Source organism: Sciurus carolinensis, chromosome 3 (assembly GCF_902686445.1).
Source record: "Sciurus carolinensis chromosome 3, mSciCar1.2, whole genome shotgun sequence".
NCBI classification, from domain to species: domain Eukaryota; kingdom Metazoa; phylum Chordata; class Mammalia; order Rodentia; family Sciuridae; genus Sciurus; species Sciurus carolinensis.
The window spans coordinates 74,296,733-74,323,624 of record NC_062215.1 but is presented as its reverse complement, the minus strand read 5'-3'; the positions used below and the strand labels follow the sequence as shown (position 1 = coordinate 74,323,624).

General features: G+C 36.0%; 1 protein-coding gene across 1 annotated transcript in view; it reads left to right on the top strand.

Annotated features, from left to right (window-relative positions):
• Cntnap5 (contactin associated protein family member 5) overlaps nucleotides 1-25,496 on the top strand; it is a 772,002-nt gene extending 746,506 nt beyond the window's left edge. The window contains exons 22-24 of the mRNA XM_047547046.1: nucleotides 17,548-17,766; nucleotides 20,697-20,768; nucleotides 23,318-25,496. Of these exons, the coding sequence (XP_047403002.1) occupies nucleotides 17,548-17,766; nucleotides 20,697-20,768; nucleotides 23,318-23,514 (488 nt within the window). The 3' untranslated portion in view covers nucleotides 23,515-25,496. The remainder of the gene's footprint in view (nucleotides 1-17,547; nucleotides 17,767-20,696; nucleotides 20,769-23,317) is intronic.
• Nucleotides 25,497-26,892: the final 1,396 nt, after the last annotated feature.

The following is a 26,892-nucleotide window of genomic DNA, read 5'->3' as shown; positions in this document are numbered from 1 at the left end:
GATGTGTATTAAGTTACCCCACAATTAACATCAACATAGCTTTACACAACATCTGTTTTAAAATTTCTCACTATTTTTTAGGTGAAGAATTTGGATAGAGCTTGCTAGCTTGGTTCTACAAGTCTTTGTGTGTTGAATAAGTCATTTAGTGATGTCTAGCTAGGGGTGTGGCCAGTCAGGAGAGTCTAAATGGATTTACTCCTGTGTTTGGTGGTTTTGTACAGACCAGTTGGAAAGCTAAACTGATCTGGTCCTTATCTTTCTCCATTTGGTTTCAAGGTACTTCCACATAGTGTCTCTGTTAGTCAGTTTGGTCACATTCCTGTGACCAAAATACCTAAAAAGAAGAATTTAGAGGAGGAAGTTTACTTTTGCACAGGTTTTAGAGATTCAGTCCATGATGGTTTGACTGCATTGCTCTAGGTCTAAGGCAAGGCAGAACATCATAGCAGAAGGGTGTGAAAGAGGAAAGCTATTCCTCCTTCAAGGTAGCCAGGAAGCAGAAAGGGGGTTGAAGGAGTGCGGGAAAAAAGATGAACTCTTCCAGGACACACCCCCAGGAACCTACCTTCACCAACCATGCCCTATTGGTCTACCATTACCACCAAAAATCAGTCCATTCGGATGAGAATGGATTGATTAGAGCTGTCATGATTCAACCATTTTATCTTTGAATGATAATACAGGAGCTTTTGGTGAATATCTTATATTCAAACCATAAAGTCTATCAGACTAAAGGTGAAAGCTAATCTCAGAATTGGCAAAGTATAATTTCCTATGGATTCCATCACATAAATCATTTATAAGTCAATTAAAATTCAAATGGAAAAGAAAAAGAACCCTGTCTATCAATGAAATACATGCCAAAGATTTCTGTCCTCTTTAGTCTACCATATACAGGCACTATATTCATCTTCATTTCATAGATTAAATGAAACTGAGTACAAAAGATAACGTAGGTTGGTCAAATACCCAATGTTATCAAATGGAAGAGTTGAATGTTGAACCTAGGGAGTGTCACAATAAAAATTAAATTATTAAATAAATATATAAAAATAAACTTTTAAAAAACTGCTTAGTGAGAAAATTGTATAAATATTTCATTGGGAGAAGAGATCAAAAATAGTTTATTTGGCTGAAGAGTGTTGATCCAAAGACTGTTACCATTTCAATATTAATTCTCCCTCTCTTCTGAATTGAATATAATGGTGTTTTTCTTTTATCTTTTTTTCTCTTTTTATTGTTTTAGCTGATTTTTTTTAAGGAATAGTGTCCCAAATTAAGCATGTTGTATTAATAGCCTCCACTGAGTTATGAATAACCATATGACATTCTCTTACACCATAGGCTATAAGCAGTAGTCACTTGGATTATCTAGATGGATAATTTTGCACATATGTACATCTTTGCCCTTCTACTCTTCCTCTTTCTTCTGCCTGCATCATAGGGGTAATGACTGGAGATCCTAAAGTCATCTTATGAAGAGCAAGACAAAGGCTCCAGACTGTATAGAGGGGAGCATAAATCTAGGGAAAAAATTTTGATTCTCTGATGATATCTGAAGTCAAATGTAGAAACCAATGGTAGACTGCATAATATATTAGGCTTCATATTAACAAGGGGAAAAAGAAGGAACTCTGAGTTTATATGAGCCACTATTATTATTTTATCTCTGATAGCAGGTAGTAAATTATAAATTATAACTAAGGGTTATATTATGACTTTGTGCTCCATAGAATCAGATCACATAAGAGGGAAGGTAATGTTTCCATTTTAGGTAAATCTAAAAATTCTAATAGAATGACAATATTAGAAATTTCTGAAAACCAGTGACTTTGAAAGCTGGGGAATTCCCTCATGTGTCCCTTTCCCTATAGGGAAGTCAATGGGTGACGTACTTTTCCTCACATCTGCCCCACTGAAACTTGGCAGTCACCTCATTGTTTATCAAAAAAAAAAATCTTCAAGAGACAAAACAAGGAAGTATCACTTTAAGTTTTAAGCAAGACCTACAGACAAGGAATTCTGTGGCATGTGGAGGATGATGAATCACTGTCTTTAAACAGGCACTGGCATGGGTAAGAGATTGCCTTCAGGAGGAGGTTTCTAGGCTGGGAAAACTCTAGAGTGGTGAGTGATACCATGTAATTGTGATGTGCCTGCTCTAAAAAACTAAGAAGTCAGCCCTGATAAAGACAGCATAACCAAGGCTTTGTGCTCAGTTCATCCTCATTAGTATTTCTCAAATCAACTTTGTGGTGTGATTTGATATAGGCAACAAAGCGTACTAGTTTCAAAATGCCACTTGTAGTGAAATCCCAGAAATATGCTTCTTCTTATCATGAAGACATCAAGACACATTCTAAAATACATACAAGCTATCTTGAAGAAGAGCATAGGAAACAGTCATCAAACATGATTACCTCATTAGGTTTCCAGTCAGGTGGCATCTCCTTTCCTTAGGGAGGAAGGGAGAGAGGCTCTCTGGGTTGAACAAACTTAAGTGTTCTTAATAATGCATGCAAACTTATGGTGGTTCTGTGACCTTTAAACTTTCTTTGTCAAAGCCTTAAATTTATCTATATTTAGGAAAAATAAAATTTAGTAAAAGTGCACTAAAACAGTGTACTCAGTACACTGTAATATAAAGCTCTAGAAACATTGAGAAACTGTCTTTTATTTCTGTCTAAAAACTTGTCAAGAATCATTTGAACTGTGGTGGCCTTCTGATTGTTTGACTTAAATCTTTCTTAAACCTTGGTGAACTGTCATCTTATTTTCTAAGTCAGGATCAGTTTCTAACATTGCATCTTTTGTGCTTTCAATTCCATGAAATATCTAGGAGGGTCCTTTAATGTGAAGTTTTTGACTAGCATCACTTCCTCTGGGAAGTGCTCTTTGTCATAACTACTTTCCTCTTCAATGTCACTGATTCCCTGTGGCTGTGTACCTGTGGTTTCTCACACAGGGTCAGTATTGGCATTTCCCTGATCAGTCATTTCCTCTCTAGTGCCATTTACATTTGAATTTTTTCACTTCTAATGTTATCAGTTTTCATTTCTTTGCTGCACTTTCACATTTGCTCATCAAGTCCCTTTATTCCCTTCTCTGTGTGTGTGTACACATGTATTTATGTGTGTGGTACTGAGAATTGAACCCAGTGGTGCTTTACCACTAAGCTTTACCCCAGCTCCTCTTATTTTGAAACAGAGTTTCACTAAGTTGCCCACACTTGTCTCCAACTTTCAATCCTCCTTCCTCAGCCTCCCAAGTAGCTGGAATTATAGGTGTGCAGGACTACACCAAGCTCTAGTTGCCTGTTTTGATTATCCATTTTTGTAAAATGGTACACAAACTTGTTACTACGTGAGAAAGAAGAAGCGATATTAATTATACATTTTCCTTTCTGGGTGTGAACTATTATGCAGTGCCCAATCACTCACAGACCTTGAAAGAAATTATGTGATAGAACTTTGATCACAGAGCTCACCAATTATTTTATATTCATTTGTGAAAAAAAGAACTAGTAACACATTAGTAGTTACATTGTAACAGACTTGAACTATTATTTTGGGGGGAATGATGCTATTTAAATTATGGCAACTGAAATTCAGGTATAATGAAAGCATGCAAAGTAGAGACTATTTCATATTATCAGATTTATTGAAAGAAGCATTTAAATGAGAAAACTATTATTGTCATATAGTTGTTAAATATTAATAGGTGGGCATGCTTTAAATATAGCTGCAAAGAACCTCTTAATAGCATTCACAGAATGTTCCTAAGTATGCAATTTTCATATTGCTATTACTGGTAACTGCCACACACTTGGTGGATTAAGACTGCATACATTATTATCTTACAGTTTGGGAAGTCAGAATTCTTCACTGAGTTTGTGGACAAAAATTAGTGCATCATCAAGGCTTTGTTACTTCTGGGGGCTTCAGAATTCTCTAGTGTCTTTTCATTTTCAACTTGCAGTAGCCAGTGCATTCTTTGGTTGGTAGCCTTTTCCCTCAGATCTCTCTAGTGTTGCACTTTCTGCCTTTGATCTTTCTAGTTCCTTTTTACAGGATCCTTGTAATTACATTAAGTTTATTAGGATAATCCAAAATAATCTTTACATCTTAGGACCCATATCAGTCAAGTTCCATTTGCCATTTACAGTACATAATCACCGGTACCGTGGACTTGGACAAGGGCAGCTTTAGGGACTATTATTCACTCTGCCACATCAGGAATTACTGTGACTTACAAATGAGAGTAAGCACCTGTCTTGATGCAGGAATTTTAGAGTGAAATGGTTCAATCAAGAGAGTTTTAATTGGTGTGTTAATTATTTGAATGGACTAACTGGGTGGTAACTGTAGATAAGTGGAATATGGCTGGAGGAGGTGGGTCACTGGAGCATGTTCCTGGGGTTTGTATTTTGTCTCTAGTACCTAGCCCCTCTTTGCTTTCTGGCCGCTATGAGCCAAGCAGTTTTCCTCTCCTACGCCCTTCTGGAATGATGTTCTTCACCTCAGACCCAGAGCAATGGAGTTGGTTGACTAATGATTGAACCTCTAAAATAATTATCTCAAAATAAACTTTTCCTCTATTAAGTTGTTCTGGTCAGGTATTTTGGTCACAGTGACATAAAACTAACACAGGTCTTATGTTTTTGTCTCAAAAATCCAACTTCAGGGTGGAAACTATGACAAGCTCAATTTTTAAATTTTATTTTTATAGTTTTTTTCTAATTAGTTATGCATGACAGTAGAATGCATTCTGACACATTGTACACAAATGGAGCACAACTTCTTATTCCTCTGGCTGTACATGGTGCAGAGTAACACTGGTAGTATAGTCATACATGTATACAGGGTAATAGTGTTTGTCTAATTCCACAGTCTCTCCCATCCTCACACTCCCTTGCATCCTCTCACTCCCCTCTGCACAATCCAAAGTTCCTTCATTCTTCACTACCCACCTCATTATGGATCAACATTCACTTATCAGAGAAAATATTCAGCCTTTAATCTTTTGGGTTTGACTTATTTGTCTTAGCATGATATTTTCCAGCTCCATCCATTTACCCGCAAATGTCATAATTTCATTCTACTTTAAGACTGAGTGATATTCAATTGTATATATGTTCCACATTTTCTTTATCCATTCATCTATTGAAGGGCATCTAGGTTGGTTTCATAGTTTAGGTAGTGAGAATTGAGTTGCTGTAAACATTGATGTGGATGCGTTATTGCAGTATGCTGATTTTAAGTACTTTGGGTATAAACTAAGGAGTGGGATAGTTGGGTCAAATGGTGGATCCATTTCAAGTTTTCTGAGGAACCTCCATACAACTTTCCAGAGTGGCTACACCAATTTGCAATGCCTCAGCAACATATGAGTGTACCTTTTTCCCACATTCTCAGCAATACCTATTGTTGCTTATATTCTTGATGATAAACATTCTAATTGGAGTGAGATGAAATCTTAGGGTATTTTTGATTTCCATTTCTCTAATTACTACAGATAATGAACTTTTTTTAATAGATTTGCGATTAATTGTATATCTTCTTCTGTGAAGTGTCTGCCCAGTTCCTTAGCCCATTTATTGATTGTTTTTTGTAATTTTAGTGTTAAGTTTTTTGAGTTCTTTATATATCCTGGAGATTAGTGCTCTATCTGAGATGCATGTGGTAAAGATTTTCTTCCATTCTGTAGTTTCTCTAATCATGTTATTGATTGCTGAGAAGAAGCTTTTTAGTTTGAATCCATCCCATTTATTGATTCTTGCTTTTATTTCTTGCACTTTAGGAGTCTTGTTAAGGAAGTCAGGTCCTAAGCTGACATAAATGAAGATCTGGGTCTACTTTTTCTTCTGTTTAAGCACAGGGTTCCTATTCTACTGCCTAATATTTGATCCACTTTGAGTTAATTTTATTGCAGGATGAGAGATAGAGGTTTAATTTCATTTTGTTACATATGTATTTTCGGTTTTCCCAGCACTATTTGTTGAATAGGCTGTCTTTTCTCCAATGTATGTTTGTGGTGACTTTGTCTAGTATGAGATAACCATCTATAGATGAGTTTGTCTCTGTGTCTTCTATTCTATACCATTGGTCTACTTGTCTATTTTGGTGCCAATACCATGCTGTTTTTGTTACTATATGCTGTAGAATATAATTTAAAGTCTGGTATTGTGATGCCTCCTGCTTCACTCTTCTTGCTAAGGATTGCTTTGGCTATTCTGGGTGCCTTATTTTTACAAATGAATTTTATGATTTCTTTTTCTAGTTCTATGAAGAATGTCATTGGAATTTTAATAGGAATTGCATTAAATATTTATAACACTTTTGGTAGTATGATCATTTTGACAATATTAACTCTGCCTATCCAAGAGCATGGGAGATCTTTAAATCTCCTAAGGTCTTTTTCAATTTCCTTCTTTAGTGTTCTGTAGTTTTCCTTGTAGAGAGACCAGCTCATTTTTACATTTAGGTCAACTACAGTGTAAAAAAGGGTGTCTGCTGAATGGCCACCATGTTACCGCAATTGTTCCCATTAATTATTGTATGTTATAGAAAAACTACCAATCACAAACTGGATTACAGTTTGGATATACAGAAACAAATACATCACACTTACCTCAGCAGACCCTTGGAGCAGTGCATTGTTGTTGGTTTTCAGAAAAATCCTTGCCAGGCAGTAAGACTGTTATAAGCTTGCTCTAGCTATGGACAAGTGGCTACTCATACACACAGTTCAGGTCTGGACAGGTCTCTGTAACCAAGGATCTGCTCTCCCCAACCACACCCAAATCTTTGTCCCAAGACATCTGAACAGAATTCATCTTTAAGTAGTGTTTTGTAGCCTTGCTATACTGCAAATTATCTATATTGTACTAGGTGACTAATGGTATGATATTATAAGAAGAGATATTCTATAAAATGAGATACACTGTTAAGCATAGGTTAATGGATTCAAAAGTGTAGTAGGATGGGCAAAAAAAATTAGTAATGAAAGTCTAGGAATTCTAACTAATATATGAATGGGCATCTTGCTGAATCATTATGAGCTTTATTTTCTTATCTGCATGGTGGGTATAATGCCACACTATCTTGTCCTTTCAAAATCTTAAAAGCTAATATGTGTCATTTGTCTGTATGATGTTTTACTGCATATTCTGATAGAAATTCGATCACTAGTATTCTTATGGAGCAACACTACAAATGTTACCCTGCATGGCACATTATGTTATCTGATTGTATGTGATGTATGATATAAGTTAGTTCCAGAATAGAGGAGACTTGGCATAAACAAAAGCAGCTCTCTATGTAAACATTATATATGGGGCAATTTCTTCTTTGGCTTTACTAGACTCTACTCAGTCACCAAAGAATAACTCCACTTTTCCTTATTAACAACAGTCAAATTAAAGTCATTCAGTATAGACACCAGAGTTCTGATCAGATCAGTTATGACTCTTCAAAAATAATTGACTTTTAAATTAAAATATTATAATATATATATATTTTATAAACATATGATCAAAATATGTGTGTATACATGTGACCTCAGGATCTTTTTAGAAGTCAGTATATGAATATCAAAAATTATTTTTTAAACTAAATATATATGGATAGATAGATATCTTGAATGATTAAATTTTGTTTTGATTCCAGAGATTGACTTGCACCATCTCTCTTCCTAACAGAATTCCAGTTTTGTATAACCATTCTTCCTCTTCTACAAAGTCTCATGCTCTTAGAACAGTTGTCTCTATCTGTGATCACTAAGGATTCCTCCTAGTTGTATGATCTGGTGGTTCTTAAAAATTGTTTCGGGTATCATTGGGGGAAGCATATTTTGAGATCTTTTCAAGGAACCCACTTGGTCAAAACTATCCATTTTCCCAATACATGCTATTTGCCTTTATTTTGTTCAGTTGTCTTATACTTGTAGAGGAGTTTTTTTCAGAGGTTGTTCTCTTTCATGATTTCATTACTAGGAGTACTCATGGAGTGTGTGTTGTGAGTTCTTGTTTTAAAGCTTTCTCCATTTTAATTTCTAATAAAATGGACATCAGTAGATTAAAAAATACATAGAGATTTCTAAAAACTTTTCAAAAGTTGAAAAGGGATCTTGAGATCAGAAGGTTTGAAAACTAGTCTAAGCAAATGTCTATATCCCATGCTAGTGACTGGATTAAGCATAAATATGGTCCACACTACAGATAATTAAAAGAATCTTGTGAGGTGGCTGAGTATATGAGGTCTTGGGGCAGGATTTTCTTCTTGGAATAGAGACACGAGATGAGACAGGCTCTTGTTCTTTTTCCTTTTTGACCTGCTTGCACCTAGACATCATGTCTGAAGCTCCATTATCACCTCATCCCAGCTTGACATTGAGACAGTCACAAAGGGTGATCTGGTATTCTGGAATCACAGCTTTCCATGTCACTAGACAACTTACTATGTGAGAAAATTAGCACTTTATTGTTTAGATCCCTTACAATTGGATTATCTGTCACTGCTGTAGAAAACATTCTAAAAAAAAATTGCATTGCATAAACTCTGTAAATAAAAAAATCATCAAATCCCCAAAGTTCTCTAGTATAACTTACTTTTTCTGAAGTTTTAACTCCATCACTTGTAATTCCCCATCAGAGTAGTATAATTCTATAGATTATTTTGAGCTCTGCTAAAGATTCTCTTTTGGGACATAAAGTCCCCAACTTTTGCTCTTTTCCTTTAGCAAAGCAAACAATATGGTTGTAAACCTGAACATGAGAGTCCTTCAGTTCTGACCCCACATGAAAAAATTAATGAATAGCCTAGGAGGAAATCTTTTTGTTTCTTTTAATCCCAAAGGAATAATTTCTGCATCAACTTGTAAATTCAAGTCTTAATGGCAGAAAAGTTATTTTTACATGTAAAATAAGCAAAATAATCCTTGAGAGTATGATGCCTAGAATTACAAAAGTTGAATGTTTTTAAGGTCTCAGTGATTCAGCAGTCGCTGCCCTGTATCCACAAAGGTGCATTTATATAATGCATGGTACCAAGCAACCTAATTAAAAAGTGAAAAATGTATTCAGCCAGTGGAATTTTAGGTTGAAGTAATTAATTCTCAAGTGATATAATTTTTATTTACTACACTGAGTGTTTTTCTTTATTGACTTCTTGTATTATATTGTTTCTACTATTTATCCATCCATTCATCCACCTATCTTGTATGTCTGCATTTTTACTTAAATAAAAGTTGGTGTTGAGTGTGCTGACACCTGTCTATAATCCCAGCTACTTGGGAGATTGAGACAGGAGGATCTCAAGTTCCAGGCCAACCTGGGAAACTTGGAGAGACCCTGTCTCAAAATAAAAAATAAAAAAGACTGGATATGTAGCTCAGTGGTAGAGCACTTTTCTTCCATGCATGAGATCCTGTGTTTGATCCCCTAGTATCAAAATAAAGAAAAAAGGAGAGTTGTGTAAGACCTACTATGTGTCAGACCCTATGCAATGTAGATCCATTCAAAGATTAAAAAATATTTTGCAAATTGTATGTAACAGTTTATGAACTTGTTAAGAAATAGTTAGTTCCCTGGAAGGAAAAGCATACTTTCTTCGTGATACTTATGGTTTATAGAGGTGCGTAAAAGATAAACCAACAACCACACACACTCATGCGCCTACACACCCACACACATGTGTATATGAGATTACATAGTTACATAGTTTATAGAAAAAAGTTTGGAAGAAAAATGAGCTGGGTTCAGTGTTGAGAAATAGAGAGGGGGACTGGGAATGTGCTCTTCAGGTCCCCATGGAATTTCTCCCTGAAGATGATTTTCATACTTATATCTGAAGGAAAGGAGCTCCAGGGAGGTCTCCTCATCATGTGAAGAGTAGGTACATAGGTCTTCATGTGTTAAGTGTGTAAAGTCACATTTTAGTCAGTTTCTTTTGCTGCTGTGACTGAAAGGACCCAACCAGTTATAGAAGAGGAAAAGCTTATTTGATGGCTCACAATTTCAGAGGTCTCAATACATGAACAGCAGGCTCATGGTGAAGGGAAGCATCTCACTTCATGATCAGGAAGCAGAAAGAGACTCTATTCTCCAAATACAAATTATGCATCCCCTAGCCATGTCCCAACTTAACCACTTCCTCCAGCTACACACCCACTGCCTCCAGTTACCACTCAGTTAATCAATTCAGGGATTAATTCACTGATTGGGTTAAGACTCTCACAACCCAATCATTTCTCCACTGAACCTTCTTACATTGTCTCACATGTGGGCTTTTGGGGGATACCTTATATCCAAACCATAACAAGTCATTACAAACAATCAATTCCATGCCATGCAACAATCAAACTTGCCCAAATGTGCAGATGCTATATAGGCAGTTTATTTAGCTTTAGGACACAAAAGTCTGAGAATAATGAAGACGAATATATTTTGAGCACTCCTGATAGAGCTGTTAGAAATATGAATTAAGTTTTTAACAGAACTTGCCTGTGTTCTCAGAGTTCTGTATAGTATGTCACTTGTGTGAATGTAAAAATAAAGCAAAGGTGTATTTATAAATGACCAGAATGAAAACGTCTGAGATCTACCTATTAATGTATCCCTGATTAAACTGTATTACTGTTTATAATAGGAAATACTTGTTTTTCATTCATTAATTTCCTTACTGATTCATTGGTGTGTCCAAAAGACCTGACAATGACTTACCAAAGGAAGCATTAATTTTGGCCCATAGTTTCAGAGGTTTCAGTCCATGGTCAGTTAACTTCATCACTCTGGGCTTAAAATGAGGAAGAGGAAAGCAACTTAGCTCATGGAAGTCAAGAAGCAAAGAAAGAGTGTAAGAAGCCAAGGATAAAACCCCAAAAGTGTTCCCCCAGTGACCTAACTTCCTCCAGCCACATCCTACTTTCCTATAGTTACCAACCACTTATTCACATCCAGTTATTAATCCATCAAATGGATTAACCCATTCAACAGATGAGAGCTCTCATAATCTAATCATGTCCCTTCAGAACATTCCTACATTAACAGGAGTTTTATGGGGACAGTTCATATCCAATACATAACACTAATGTTACTTAAATTTATTCTAACTAATTCTTCATATTGGGTTCTTTGCTCTAGTTGAAGGGGATAAAGATCTCAAAAAGAGGGGTTTCTTGAAAACAAGAAGAGGACAGTCATTATCGTGAAGTAAAATCATGTAGTAGCAATAGGAAAAATGCCTTGGGAATATGAAAATCATTAACACTATACAGCTCCTATAAATCTTTCCAAAATCATCCTTTACCCTATTGCCCAAAAGTAACTTGATTTTTCTTTGTCTTATATGGGATGTACTTTGTCCCTCTATGCCTTGTGCAGGCTTTGTAACCACACTCTATTAATCATTTTAACATTTATTTAAGCACATTTACCCCAAGCAATCTTTCCTAAATCAGTATTTCTCAAAGTGTGGGCCATGAACCATCTACATCATAACTGCCTAATAAAGTGTTTTTAAAATGTAAATTTGTGTGTACTCTCATACTAAAACTACTGATTGCATAGAGGTCCTGAAACATATTTTTTGATATGGTTCTCTGTAAGTTCTTTTGCTTTCTTAATGTTGCCTGCTCTACATTGTCCCAGAGTTCCCTTCTCCAACCCCACAGCCACGGTGATCTCTCTCTACCATAAGATTTATTACCTGATATCTTTGCTGGTCTGTTAAATTCATCCTACGAAATGATTGAAAGTTCACAGAGATGGGAGGAAATTTATTGATTAGCCATTATAAATCCACCATCATGAATATAGGACTGTGTTTGTCATAGGTGGTCTATAAGTAGATATATGTTTTGCACACAAAGAAGGATATTAAGCATGACATAATGAAAAAAAAAGAATGATAGGAGCCAACAGACCAAGGTTCTAGACTTAGATTGGTCAAGGATTGGTTAATTTGATTTAGAAAATAATTTGAACTTATGCTTTTTTCCCTCTAATTGGATTATCCTAATATTTTTCATTTTATAAGGATGTAATATTTACATAGGATATTGTATAAATGACCATAGCATCAAAATATGAAAGCAAGAAACAAATTCCAAGTTTGCATACATGTGTCTGTGTGTTTAATCCAGTTTGATATTCCCCTTTCAGGATTAAAATTTTCCCTGAGAAACATGGTTCATAGACTTTGCAAACTTCTGATTGTTAAGTTTTCAGACTCTTTGTCCCCTACCCCATCCTGAAAGCCACAAAGAACTCTAGAGAAAGACTCTTCATTTGTGTATGCTCCTCTTACCTTCCACTGACTTCAGCTCCCCTTATTTATATTTCATCTTGGTACAACATTTTACTCTTATAAGTCTAGGTCATATCAGTCTGCATGGCTTGTTTTGTGACACTTCTAGATTTGAATGTCATAAATGACTTCTAACATATAGTACATGCCATGTTACATCCAGAGCAATGCCTGTTTTTAGCAAATTGCTGATCTCTCTTACTCTATTTTTTTATTAAAAAAAAAAACCTGAAAAAACTTGCCTGCATAAAATTAGCCTGAATCTGCTTTATCTGACTCTTCTTGTCAAACAATTGCAACTGTGTGAATCATTTCTGGGGCTAAAATTGGTTCTGTGCTACTTTCCTTGGCATCACAAATCCACTAGATTTAATAGGGGAGTTCAGCTTTACTTTAAAGAAATAAAAGTGTTTGCAAATTAATGTAAAAGTCAGGTTTTAAAATGCCTGAAAAAGTTAGTCTATAATAAATTAGCCAACTGAGTCATTCAAACTTTGAGCATTTCGTATATTCAACTGTGAGTCAATGTGAAGTGAAAATTTAATGGAAAGATTGCACAGCAAGCACATCAGCATTTACATCTTATTTCTCAAGGCAATATTACTTGGGCATATTTAAGGGTATTGAATTCAGGCTAAGAAGTTTGGAACTGATGAACAGTAGGAGGAGTAAAAAGATATTGCTACTTCTAAAACTACTACTAAAGATAATATGCATTTGTTATGGGAAGATGTTGATAAAGCATGAAAATTTCAGTTAGATCAGGAGGATAAGGTCAAGATAACTGCTGTATGTCATGGTGACTGCAATTAATAAGAATATGTTGTACATTTGAAAATTGACAAAAAAGTAAATATTTAATGTTCTCACCCCAAGAATAAATTGATAAGTATATGAGATAACAAATATACTAAATAGTTTCTTTAGTTATCCCACATCCCATGATGCATAACCTGTATCAAAACTATATGTTGCACCAAATAAATAAATATACAAACAGCAACCACAACAAAACATCAAAAATGAATCATGGGTACTGAGCTAAGAATTATACTATATCATTATGTTTATTTCTACCATGGTGCATGTGGCAAATACAATGATCACTGTTTTACCATGGGCAAACTGGAGCTCAGAAATGGGGAAACAGAAGTTACATATGCAATGTAGATTGAAACCCCAAGTTTCTCATATCAGAACAAGAGTCAGTGCTACATGAGGGTTAAAAACAGGTGGACTGCTCACTGAAGTGTGCTTGCTTGCTGACTGTGGTTGATGGCACACCCTTTTACAGAAATAACTAATGTCTAACTTCCTCTATACCTTGACAGCACCCCATGCTGCTTCTACATCAGTGTTTGAAGGAATGGTGCTAGAATATAAAGTGAGTCAGAAACTGTATTTTGATTGGATTTAAATTGTGTTGAGAGGGATGAACTAAGTCTTTTTCAGATAAGACCAATGGAAAGGCTGCCAATTTTCCTTGTAAGACGCCTGTGGTTTCTCAAAATGGTAGCATATGTAACGAAAACTTTGTAATTCTCCTTGTTTGCATGGGAATTTTAAATATTAACAGAAAATCTCAGTAACAGGGCAAAGAGAACCCCAGTATTTTTTAGTAGCAGGATCTTTGCACTCTCATCTATATGCTTCTGGGAATCCACTTCCACTCTTATGTTCTTCTGGGATATTCATTCACTAGATGAGCACACCAAATAGTTTCATCACTTGATTCCTTATGAGTCTAATGCAAATGTAATCTAAAAACTGAATTAAGTGGATTGGTTAGTACATTATGTCTTTCATGTAACACAGAGTTCAATAAATTGCATGAGACATTCATTGAAAATACTTTACTTTTCTTAGTTTTTGCAACTCATTTCTTAAAAACAATTTATGTAAAACTATTTCACTCTGTATAGAAAATTTTTGAAGTTTATTTTTTTTTTTATTTGAGAGGTATCATATCTTAGATAATGAGTATAGCATTTAAAGACAAAACAACTTAGGTCTAAACCTCAATTCTAACTCCACTGTATCTTTCACATTATCTGGATCTCAGTTGCTTCCTCTATAAATTTGTAGGATCATAGCAAATACCTGAAAGACAGTTTGAAGGAAATCTAAAAATATTTAAACAGCAATTATTTAGTGTTTTATAGTAGCTATTCAATGATTGATGAATGTGTGTTTGTTCTTTCATTTGGCAGTTTTTTTTTTCATTTATTTTTATTCCCTACCACATAGTAGCTAACACTATTATAAAAAGCAAGAATCATTTGAAACCATTCTAAGGTTTTTGCCTTTCCATTTATGCAAGAATCTGATAAATCTTTATCTGAGACCTCATACTGAGAGTATTTTTTCATACCAGGAATTCTTGCTCTCTTCATTTCTTTCCAAAAATATTTCAAGGTCTCTATTCTTATTCTACACCTAGAATAAACATATTTCTCAAGAGATAAGACTTTATTCAACACAATTTTCCTTTAAGCAGAGAATTCCACTCTGGAATTTTGCCCATTTTTTATCTCTGTGCCTATTCTTGTACCTGGAGCTGGTATTTATGACAGTCAGTATAGTGATGTCCTCCAAAGACCTTGGCACCAATGTCGGCAGCATTCCAGTTGAATGTTGGGAATGAAATCTGGCACTTTTGACTAAGACCCTCGAGGCACAGCTGCAATAGCATGTCACTTTTCACTGCTTTTATATCCTACAATGCAAAAATTTCATGCCAACTTATGATTCCCTTCTAGTCTCCTTCTTCCTCTAAATACTACTGATTTCTAATTTTACTCTTTGTTAACAACTAATCAGAAACTAACATGCATTCTGAATTATAGCTGGCTACACTGAGTTCTGATGATACAAGTTAATAGCCTCCAGCCTATTGAAGCTTTTTGATCTAGAAAACTACTGCATAACAAGGTGCAAGATATCTCATATGGATCATAGTCTTAAAATTCACGTTAGCAGATAAGTATATGTGATCCTTTCCTAAGCAAAAAATGTGTTCTATGGATGTAGGATGTTTATTTGAATATTTGGAAGTTGTCAGTTTCCTCCCATACCCTAGTGTTCTCTTACACTGAGAAGAGGAATATCAAAATGATATTGAACCTTAATTACCATCTCCTGGATGGTTCTCACAGCATATCCAACATGGAATCATAGGCAGAATAATGAATCACAAAGATTACATGTTCTAATCCCTAGAATTTATGAATATGTTAGACTATGGGACAAAGAGGAATTAAGTTTGCAAATAGAATTAATGTTCCCAATGGGCTGTATTTAAAATAGAAATATCATCTTTGATTATCAGCATGAATACAAAGTAATATCAAGAATACTTAAGGTGAAAGAAGGAGGCCAAAGAATGGAATTACAGGTGTATGTGACTATGGAAAAAGGAACATAGAAAGGCAACATTGTTTTCACTGAAGATAGAGGAAGGATACTAAGCTATGGAAAAGGAGCAGATTCTAGAAGCTATAAACTGAAAAGAAAATGTGTTACCTTTTGATTGACTAAAGTTCCCGTAAAGAACAACATACAGGAGGAAAAGATTATTTTGGGTTCACAGTTTCAGTGGTTTCAGTTTATGGTTGGCCAGCTCCATTGTTCTGGCCTGAGATGAGGAAGGACATCATGGGGCAAGGACATGGTGGAGGAAAGTTGCTTAGCTTATGGCACTCAGGAAGCAGAGAGAAAGAGACCAGGAACAGATGCAGTCCAAGATCCTCAGTGACCTAATTCTTTCAACCATGCCCTACCTTCCTACCATCAAGTAGGCTATTCAAGTTATTAATTAATCAAATGGATTAATCCACTGATGAGGTTTATACCTTTAATAGGTCAATATTTTTCATCTCTGAACATTGTTGCATTGCCTAACACAGGAGCTTTGCAGGGACATTTCAGAATTATAACAAAACACATCATGCTGTGACTCCAGAAGAAATCAGTCTTGCTGACATTGTGGGTCCAGTGAATGCTATATCAGACTTCTAACCTACAAAAATGAAAGATAATCAATTTGTGTTTTAAGCTATTTGATATAAGTTGTTTAAGTTTGTGATAATTTGTTATGGCAGTCACATAAAGTTAATATACAATTACTCTCTTCTCATGTAAGAAATGAGAGATGATAAATTGATAAATTTTACATGTTATTGAAGAGGGAGGAAAATTGAGGGCATAAATTAGAAAAGGAATTATCAAGGGATGTTAATTTATTATTTTTAACTATAATCTTATCACATCTTTTCCTTAATGCTGTCAAAATAATGCATACTCACAGATCCATGAAGGCACCCTTTGACCAGTTATGAATCAAAATAAAATTGTAATGTATACGGGTACTAAGGAAAGTTGCTGCCCAGTTCCAGAAAATAAAAAGATCATAGTAAAATAACCATTTGAACCACCTAATTATGTTAAAACTATCATACTTTAAGAAAATGGTTTATTATACATTAAAGTTTTATGTAATTGCATCACAGCAATTTCTTCAAATGACCCCATTTAAGGGAAAGAAATGGGATGCTGAGTAATATTGTTAAAAATCTTGAAGAAATGAGACACTTGATCTTATTGTGAACCCAAATGATTGCACCTTCATTTTTTATAAAGATTCAAAACTACTTTGGGAACTTGAATGCTATCAAAATAACAAACCTCTCACCAGTCAGTACTGGTGAGACAGAACCAAGAGGGTAGAAATTTTCTCAACAGGTCAGTCTACACAGGTATCTTAAAACAATATATACAATAAATCTGTGGGAAGACCATTTTGATTTCTAATAGCAGTGTCTGCATCTTATCATTTTTTTTCTCTTGCTCCATTTTCACTGATATTTTTAATGAGTATTGTAGTATGGATGCCATAATTACCTGCATCCACAGATAATGATAATGGAAATGCTGAAACAAATTCTATTAAACACCAAAAGTATAGGATGGATTTATTGTCCGTCTTACAGTTAATAAAATACATGAATAGAAATTTTGTTTTGAAACATTTCTATCTAAAAGCAGTTTTCCACAAAATCTGGTTGATATGTTGATGCTTCCAGCAGGATGGTTGAAGTTGGAAAGAGGAGATAGAAATGGGAAGTTTTTTTTTTTCCCTTATATAAAGAATAACAAGGTCATTTCAGTTATTTTATATGATACTCAAAAAACATAGGGAATATTTTTAAATGTATGTTTAAGATGTTCTTTTACATTGCAGATAATCTTGGATTGGATTCTGAAACTGCTAAAGCAAATGCCCTAGGTTTTGTTGGATGCCTGTCTTCAGTCCAGTACAACCATATAGCACCACTGAAGGCTGCCCTGCGTCATGCCACCATTGCACCTGTGACTGTCCAGGGGACCTTGACAGAATCTAGCTGTAGCTCTGTGGTGGATTCAGAAGTGAATGCAGTGACCACTGTCCATTCTTCATCAGGTAAATTCCTAAGAATGCCCAATGAAGTCCCTTCATTAAGACTACCTTAGCTGTCTTCTAGAAGCTTCCAGATTAAAGAACCAGTTAATAGCACTCAATCCTTTACCTTGAATTTCATGATTTCATATATATTTAATATAATACTATTTCATGTGATGAGCTATTAGAACTAAATACAGAACTTCATATATTTTACATAACACATATATATATACATATATACATATTATATGTGTGTATATATGCACATAGTTCTTGTTGTTTAAGTGGCTACTGCTTTGAAGATCAAAGCATATAAGGGTAAGGGAGGTACAGTCTGGTTGCTGAACTAATTAGATGTGTGAATTTCTAGTACAGTTTATCATGTTTAATAAATCAGGGAAAACTCCCTTTGGGTAAGTCTCAGAAACAAATGCAAGAGTCTAGCATTCAAAAATAGGGAGTTTTATGAAACATTATTTGCGTGTGTTTAATATTGAGACAGATAGATATGGAGACATAGAAAGAAGTATATAGGTATGTATTTAAGTGAAGTGATTCATTTTTTCAGAGGGGGAGTTAAAACACATAGTTGGCTTTAAAGTTGTAGAAGACAATTTAGAGAAACCATTAAAAAATTATTCCAAAAGAAAGGGAAAAAAAGAAAATATTCACCATTGAATATATGAGGGGTTACTTTCCTAGAGGTGCACATCAAGCATGGATATAATCATGTTATATTAAAAATTTTGTAATCATGTTACTGAAACCATCATCATTTCATTTCAGAAGTGTTTCATTTGTAGCTTTAATAAATATGTCAGAGTTAGAATTAATAAATTGAATTAATATGTATTAATCCATCAACAGCAAAATATGCTAGATATTGAGAAATCTGGGTTAAAACCTAGGCTGCATTGGTTTATACTGTTAAAAAGTAGTGCATAGACTAAATTAAAGAGGAACCAACCCAAGTTAGAGTAATCAGAAACCATGCTCTGACCCCTGCGTGGGTAGCTAAGTTTTAAACATTCATGACAAAGCAGGAGGAATTCCAGGAAGGAATATAGACATAGAGATACATAATAACAGCAGATTTCAGAGGACATAGGAAATAGAATGACTAAATAGTTTGGGGTTTAATTCCTTCCTTCCTTCCTTCCTTCCTCCCTCCCTCCCTTCCTCCCTCCCTCCCTCCTTCTCTCTCCCTCCTTCTCCCTACCACTCTCTTCCTCCCTTCTTTCCTTCCTCCCTCTACCTTCTTGTATATATCCTCTCCTTTTTCTTGCTTCTTTTCCTCTTCACTTCCACCTTCCCTTTGTCTACTTGTTCTCTGTGTCACACAGAAACACCATGATCACTGTCCCTCCTATTGTCATCAATCTCATGTACATATACATGTAAACTGTCTAACATCCCAAGATGATTAATAGCATTATCAAGTTGCACAACCAAAGTTCTTTTAATTAGAACGAACTATGAGTGCTGCCAACCCAGAACACCTGCCCACACCAGCTTCTTCATGAATGTCCTTCCCGTTTGACTCCATCATTCTCTCTCTCCTAGTAATTTTTCTGAGCTCTAGTTTCATTAGTCTTAGAAAAATCCCCCTGAATGTAACACAGGGAGCACACCCCTCAACACTATTCACTCAGTTCCACAATAAATACTTTCCCAACATCTTTTATGTGTTGCCACACATGGCAGTGTAGCAACTGCTGTGATACATAATGTGTAAGACTTGGTCTTTTCCATTAGGAGCTTGATGTCCCGCAGTGAGACTAGGATGTGCATGCTCACATGTATGTGCATGTAACATAATCACCACAATTATAATAAGCAAGATTATTCAACAGATGCATTGTGTTGGACACTATTTTAAAAACATACATTAACTTGTATGATGCCTACAAAATCTTATGAAGTGGAGACTATTATTTTTCCCATATAACAGACAAAAATATCTAAATGACACATAGCTCTAATGATATCATGAAAGAGTGCATTATACATTGCCAGGAAAGTTATTAATTATGAGCAAAGAAAGGGGTTGGGTTTTGCTGCCTCCAACACTTTACTGATCTTAGGTTTTCCCTGGCAGTGGTAAGGTGTAATAGAAAAGGTCTGACTGTGGCAACTGTGGTTTGGATTCTGACTCTGCAACAAATGAGTACAGGGCATTGAACAAGTTACTTACTGGCTCCATTCTTGTTTCTTCATACCAAAAAAACTTAATACTCATTTTGTCATTTCCTGAGAATTCAATGACAAAATGATAATAATGACAGTGGCTATTTATTAAATGTATTATCCACCGGGTCCTGAATATTTGTATGCATTGTATCCATGCACATAAGTATCACTGCCCACTTTCAATATGTGTGCAACTTGTCATTTCAAGAGATCTCATGTAATAGCACAAGCAAGGATTCAGAGCCAGGTCTGTGTGCTTTTAAACTTGCTGGGATTTTTTTTTCCATAGTGTACATATAATCCACTTACATCATATATGTATCTCTCATTCTGTGAGGGTTGCTCCTGGAAGTATTAATTCTCCAGTACTTTTGTCCTTCTCTGTGAATGGGCTCAGAATCCTCTTGGGACTGAAGAAAACCCTCATGCAGAAAGGCACGTGCACTTACAGTAAGAAGCCTATTCATACATACAGGGCAAAGCAAAAAAAGGACCTCAGGGGAAGGGCATATGGCCAAGACACCAATATTATCTGGCTCGATTCTTTATCCTGAAATTTACATTTCAGCTAAGAGCATCTAGAAACTATGGGTTATTAGCAGTGTATTTCAAGTGCTTCTTTTTGTTTTCACTGGAGTTCCTTCCAAAATGCTAACTCACAATTATTTGAGTGCACTTGGTATAATCTGTAGGTGTTTTATATCCTGTTTTCTGGTGGTGCCAATGAAGAGTGAAGTTTCAGGTCTTTTGCTCCTTAGATCCCTTTGGGAAGACAGATGAACGGGAACCACTTACCAATGCAGTCCGGAGTGATTCAGCGGTCATTGGAGGTAAGCCATTCTTTGTCTTTGAGAGTAGAAAAGATAAAAATGATCCTCTACTTTGAAAGAAGTTATCTGAAGCTGTCCTTAACAACAGCCATCCAAAACCCAGAATCCCACATTATCTGCAAGACTGTGAGCCTTTTCAATGAAGAGTCATGTGTGCCGCATGATCAAAGGCACCCTCCCCCCAGACTCTAGCAGCTCTGTGAATTCCTCCTGCCTCTGATTCATCAGCAGCTGAACACTGAGTCAACAGCTGGAACATTTACTTACAGACAGGCAGCCTGCATCCTGTTCATCTCATCCAGTTGTCACTTTTCCTAAAGCACAAACAAAGAAGACCAATAAAACTACACATGGGGAAGAAGCCACGTTGAAGCAGACAGATGGGCGAAGCTGCAGTCCTGTTGGGCTTTCTCCACCAAGTGATTTGGGTTAGATCTAATGAGCAGGGCGAAGCCCACAGGACTGTAGTTTCAAATCCAGCAGCGCATATGGTTACAGATGCAGATCTTGTCTGCTCTGCTGCAAACTCAGCTCCTGACTCCCTCCCTTGCTTTTCCATTTTCTAACTGCCTGTTGGCCTCACCCTTTTTTATTCTGCCTTAACTTGACTGCTGCCTGCAGTTGCTTGATTTTTCCATCTGGGTCTTGCAACACAGAATGACTCCCAAACCTTGTTTAATATAAGATGCCTGAGAGAGAATAGATGAATTTTCATCTCAGAACTATCAGCCTAGCAGGTGCCCCCATCCCTGCCTTCTGGCAGCCTAGATAAACTGATCAGCACCAGATATCATTCTCCTTTTAAAAGTTTTCAGTATTCATTTAACTGATACTTGATGAGCCCCAGTAGCAGGTCAGATCCTGTGTTAAGCATAGGGATGTGGGATGAAAGATATTAATACTGCCCTCAGAAATTACAGCCTAAGTGGGGAGGGGATAAGCAAACAGAAATAGAAGGAGCAATGACTGTTCTGAGGGAGGAGTGCAAATGGTCAGAGGAACCAGTAGTGCATCATTACAAGGGGATTGCAAGGAAGGTGATCCATGGCCAATCCTTATGGAAGTTCGCAAAATATCTGACCTGAATTTCTGCTTAAGGGAAGAGGGTTGAACTTGATTTTTGTTTGCATCAAAAATTTCAGAAAGAATTCTGTGCCTGTTTCTCTTCCTGTAAGCTTTCACTTGACAAGTGGAGAAGAGACTTGTGACTGCTGACTTTTCACCACTCATTTGCATGCTTCTGTGAGTCCTTGTAAGAGTAGAAAAGTTATCTCAACCCCATAGGAAAATTCCAGAGGCCTGAACACTCTCCAACTCTGAATAAACCATGCACTGAAGGAGGAGAAAACTATTCCCTCTTTCATGTCTTGAAGCTGTAGCCCACTCAGGGGAGTCACTCACTTCCATGCAGTTTATCCATATATTTGTTAACTTAGGTGGTTTTATTTTGCCTTCTTCTAAAACAGTTGGAGAATAATTACCTAATAATTAGGGAATATATAAAAGTGTAAGCAATCTTAATTTGGCCCCAGATCTCAAAAAAGAAAAAACGGCAAAGGCATGCAGCCACATATTTAATCTCCAGTAACCATGCTTGTGTAACACAAAGTGTCCAACAACAAATTTCTAATATGGACTTTTTTTTACAACATTTACACTATTTAGAAAAAAATCCAACCAGAATATATAATTTATTAGTAATGTAATATCTTTGATTATCAATAGTATTTTGAAGCATTTTAGTGTTGTAATGTGTAGAGACACATTCTCCAACTTCCACATTTTATCAGTTTTACCTGAACTGTCTTTCATGTCCCAGGCATTTTCTAGCAAAGATAGGAACAAGATATTAAGGTCAATGAGGACAACTTGTGAAATAGATCTAGAAAAACTACACACAATCAAAGAAAAGGTGGAAGTAACAGAATGGGCAGAAGTTTACCACCTCAGTAGACTATGAATTTCACAAGAACAGGGAGATGTCCCAGGTCTGAGTTAGCAGAGTATAGAGCAGGGTAGAAATGCCCTAAATCATTGATAAGTATTTATTATTAGTGAAATTTTTAGCAAACAATCAGAACATTAAACAAATTTATATCAGGAGAGCATGTTTCAAGATGTAAAATATTTAAGTATTATTTTCTAGGATGTTAAAGTAATTCTAAAAGTCTTAGTTACAGGGTGACAGTGAAATGTGCTAATTACAAATGGTCCAGACACAGTATTTAAAGCAGATCTTGAAAAAACTTACAAAGAAATCCTTTGCTATTCCAATTCCAACTTTATAAGGTAGCATTCTTGGTCATGCAACAAAACTTTCCATGATTTAAACTGATTTTCTCCCTCCCTAGTGTGGAAGAAACAGGTTTTATAGTAATTGAAGACAAGTTATTTAGCAGGTCTTTGTTTCTGGGTTTGTGGCAGAGTTTGGTTTGTGTGTTTGTTTTGTTCTGTTTTCTCTGAAGTGCTTCCTTGTCTACACTGAATCTTCCCCCTTGCGGATGATCTGTGATAATTTTCTTCTCTTTTCCCTCCTCCTTTCCCCACAGGAGTAATAGCTGTGGTGATATTCATCACCTTCTGCATCATCGGCATCATGACCCGCCTCCTTTACCAGCATAAGCAGTCACATCGCACTAACCAGATGAAGGAGAAGGAATATCCAGAGAATTTGGACAGTTCCTTCAGAAATGATATTGACTTGCAAAACACAGTCAGCGAGTGTAAACGGGAATATTTCATCTGAAAAACTGCAGGGTCACCTGATACTCATTTCTGTGGTTGCTTGTTAATTTTTTCTCCTTCTCTCTCTTTTGTCTTTTAATTCAGTCATTCTCTCTTAAATGTTTGCCATTCCTTTTTTGAAACATAACCTGCATCCACCACGATATCAATCCCCTTGACCCAGCTCAGGAGACCAGGCAGCTATGGTTACTGCCTTCCTGTCTGACACCTCTATCATGGTGAAAATGACCACTCAAGACACTGACTTTACCGTTCTATACAAGGAAGAGACACATATGCGTGTGCACACACACACACACACACACACACATTCAGCTTTGTGTTCCAGTTTCTAAAACGCATTTTTTAGTTTTGCAGACACATATATCTGGCAGGCTTACCTTGAAATTGAGCTTTGTGACTTAGGCATCCTGACATTGTCCCCCTTTTCCAGTTCCTTTGTAGGAGGGAACCCAGGGCAGAGAGATCCTTCCGACCTGGTTTGCATTGGTGGCATTTTACATGGAACATGAATGACTTGTGTTAATTTAATTTCCTTATGCCCCTTACCCTAACTCATCCTTTCTTGCTATGATTCCTGTCCCCTGAGTATTTTCAAATATAATTGCTGATAGTAGTGAGCGATTATTTTGTTTCTTTCTTATCACTGTCTCCTGGGGCCAACACTTTAGAAACAGCACATAATAGCTAAACCTAGAGGAAGCATGGAAATAGTCGCTTGAAATTAGGAGGTAAAAAGAAAGTTGTTAGGAAGTAGATATTCCATAATTTCAAAAAATGCCTCCTCCAATTTTGTAAGACATGTTAGCTAGGTTATTCCTGGGATTATTATATTCAGGTAAAAAAATATATATATACATATATATGTAATTTGCTGCAGCATAAAGAAATTCAAATAAAAGTCTAAAATAATACCTGGTTCCAAAAAAAAAGTGTAACATCTTAACTCAGCTTTAAATATATATATATATATGGGGAAAAACTTCATAAAAGAAGAAAAATATTGAGCAGAATTCTTCCTTTCCATCTACTCATGAAAGACCTGGCACAGAAATTGAATGTTGGTTTGCAGGTTTCACATTTTGGAACAGATATGATGAATCCATCTCTGTCCTTTGAGCTGTTTTTAGGAGATTTAGGACACACTGACGCATGTGGTGTTATGGTCACCTCCAGATCATCCACTGACTGATTTCAGAGGCGCCCTTGTGTTCTGTAGCACAGCCCATTTTAAAATCTGCTACATTCTATACATTGAGAAGCCTCCACTTACACACTTTTCTGCAGACTCATATTACCAGATGAGACAGCAACACTTTTCAGGCTCTTTGCCCCTTTTCTTAGCAAAGTATGGAATTCATCCTTTCAAGAAGCCATCTTGAGATTATCTATGGGGCAAAATAATTCTGATGATTTTTCTGTAGCAATATGTCTAACTCTTTGCCCTGGGACTACCTTGGAGAAAGATAAGAGATAAAGGATATCAATGCTCCAGGGTCCTAGAGATGCCAGTAGAATGATCCACAGTTGAGAAAAATACATACTAATTCTCTCTAGGTAAATTTGATTTGCAAAATAATTACCACCTTGCTGTTGGTCAGTCTTGACAGTTAACAGACTGTCCATCTTGCTCTTACCATCTCTTACCTCTGATTCCTTAACATTCCTCCTGTGTTGGAAAGCTCACAATGAGAAAGTGATTAGCTTCATTCTGTATCAGTCTCCAGTTTTTCTTCCATTTTCAGAGCTTGTGAAGGAGGGTTGAGTTTATAATCACATATCTCAACTTTAAGACATTACTCTAAATATACAGCCTATTCTTAAACTTTTCTGTGGATTTTTTAGTCCCCTCATCAGTTGGTATATAATTATCATTTTCCTAATAAATTTATTTTATAGTGATTCTAAACAAGAGTATTTTTAAAAAATATTTTAATAAGATGAATGATCACTGAATAAAATGATACATCTTTAAATACTGTTTTCTGCCACCCTTTCTTCCTCTTTCTCCAGTTTTCACTTGAATTTTTTATTTCTATGAAAAGGCTGTATAAATTAGGATTTTGCTTGGCTACATATTACTTTGTCACCTGAAATAAAAGTCACCATGAAGTGTAGTGTGTTTAGCCTGAAGCATCTCCAAAAGGAAAATGGAAAGGAAAAGGAAGGTGTGAGCAATAAAGCTGAAACTCTCCCTTACTCAAATCTCTAAGAAGTGAGTCCCACATTTTGCTGACATGTCCTGATATAAGAAATAGAGGACTAGTAAAAGTCATAGTATCTAACTTTTTCATTGACTTACATATGCTTGTATGTAGTTGTATTGGATGGAAAATTTGTGAAGCTCTGTCCCAGCCACAGGGACACCACAAACTACTGGCACCCCACCTGCATGCATGGACTGTATATATAAGCTGTCTGTGTACCCTAGGCCAAAGGCAGATGGATGCCCAGACAGTGTAGTTGTACAACAGTGCTTGAATAGTCTCAGGGCTGAATCAGAATTATTTTCACAGGGTTGGACTTTTCCATAACCCCAGAAAACACTATGACTTTCACTGGATGTATCTGAAAACACACTTTCTAAACTAAAACACACTTGACAATTAGGAATAAATGCTAACTATACCTGTCTTTCTTTTCTGGGACAAGATCTGTTCCATTATCAGTAACTCTGCAATTGTGTGAGTATTTCAATCTTTAGGCAATTATAATCTAAAACTAGACTTTGAAAGCATGCTAATCCTCCTTTAACTACCTGTTTCCACTGTGATATTTGTTTCTTAACACATCATGTGTCTACCTAGACCTCCATAATCTCCTCCAATTCCACACTCAGTCTATATAGTAGCTGTTCTTTACAGAGATGTTTTAAGGTATATGGTTACTTTACAGTAAAACCAAAAAGATCTGTGCAAGTTCACATTCTAAGGGGTCTGTTTCATTAACATTATTTCCACCAAACATATCAATTTATGTAAGCAACAGTAAATTTGGTTACCACACAATACATCTAAGACTGTATCATTCACTGTGTGGAGAGGGCAAGTTTTCCATGGTTTCTATGGGAATCCATCTAGAGAAATAAATGTTCTTCATTTCTCTAGATATATTTTTTATGAATAGCTTAGCCTCTTCTATTCACTTTCAAAAACACAAGGGAGATTTATTTTAAGAATCCTGCAGTTGATGTTTTAAAGTGATTTTTGTTCTCTTTGGTAATAACAGAAGTGGTACTAACCTGATTTCTGCCTTTTGTCAGAAACATGCCCAGTCACAGTGTAGCAGGAGCAGAATCAGAACAAAGGAATTGGTTGTTCTCTTCTTTCTGTTTCATTCAAGCAGTATACATTGGGTGCTCTCTACTCCAAGGATTGTG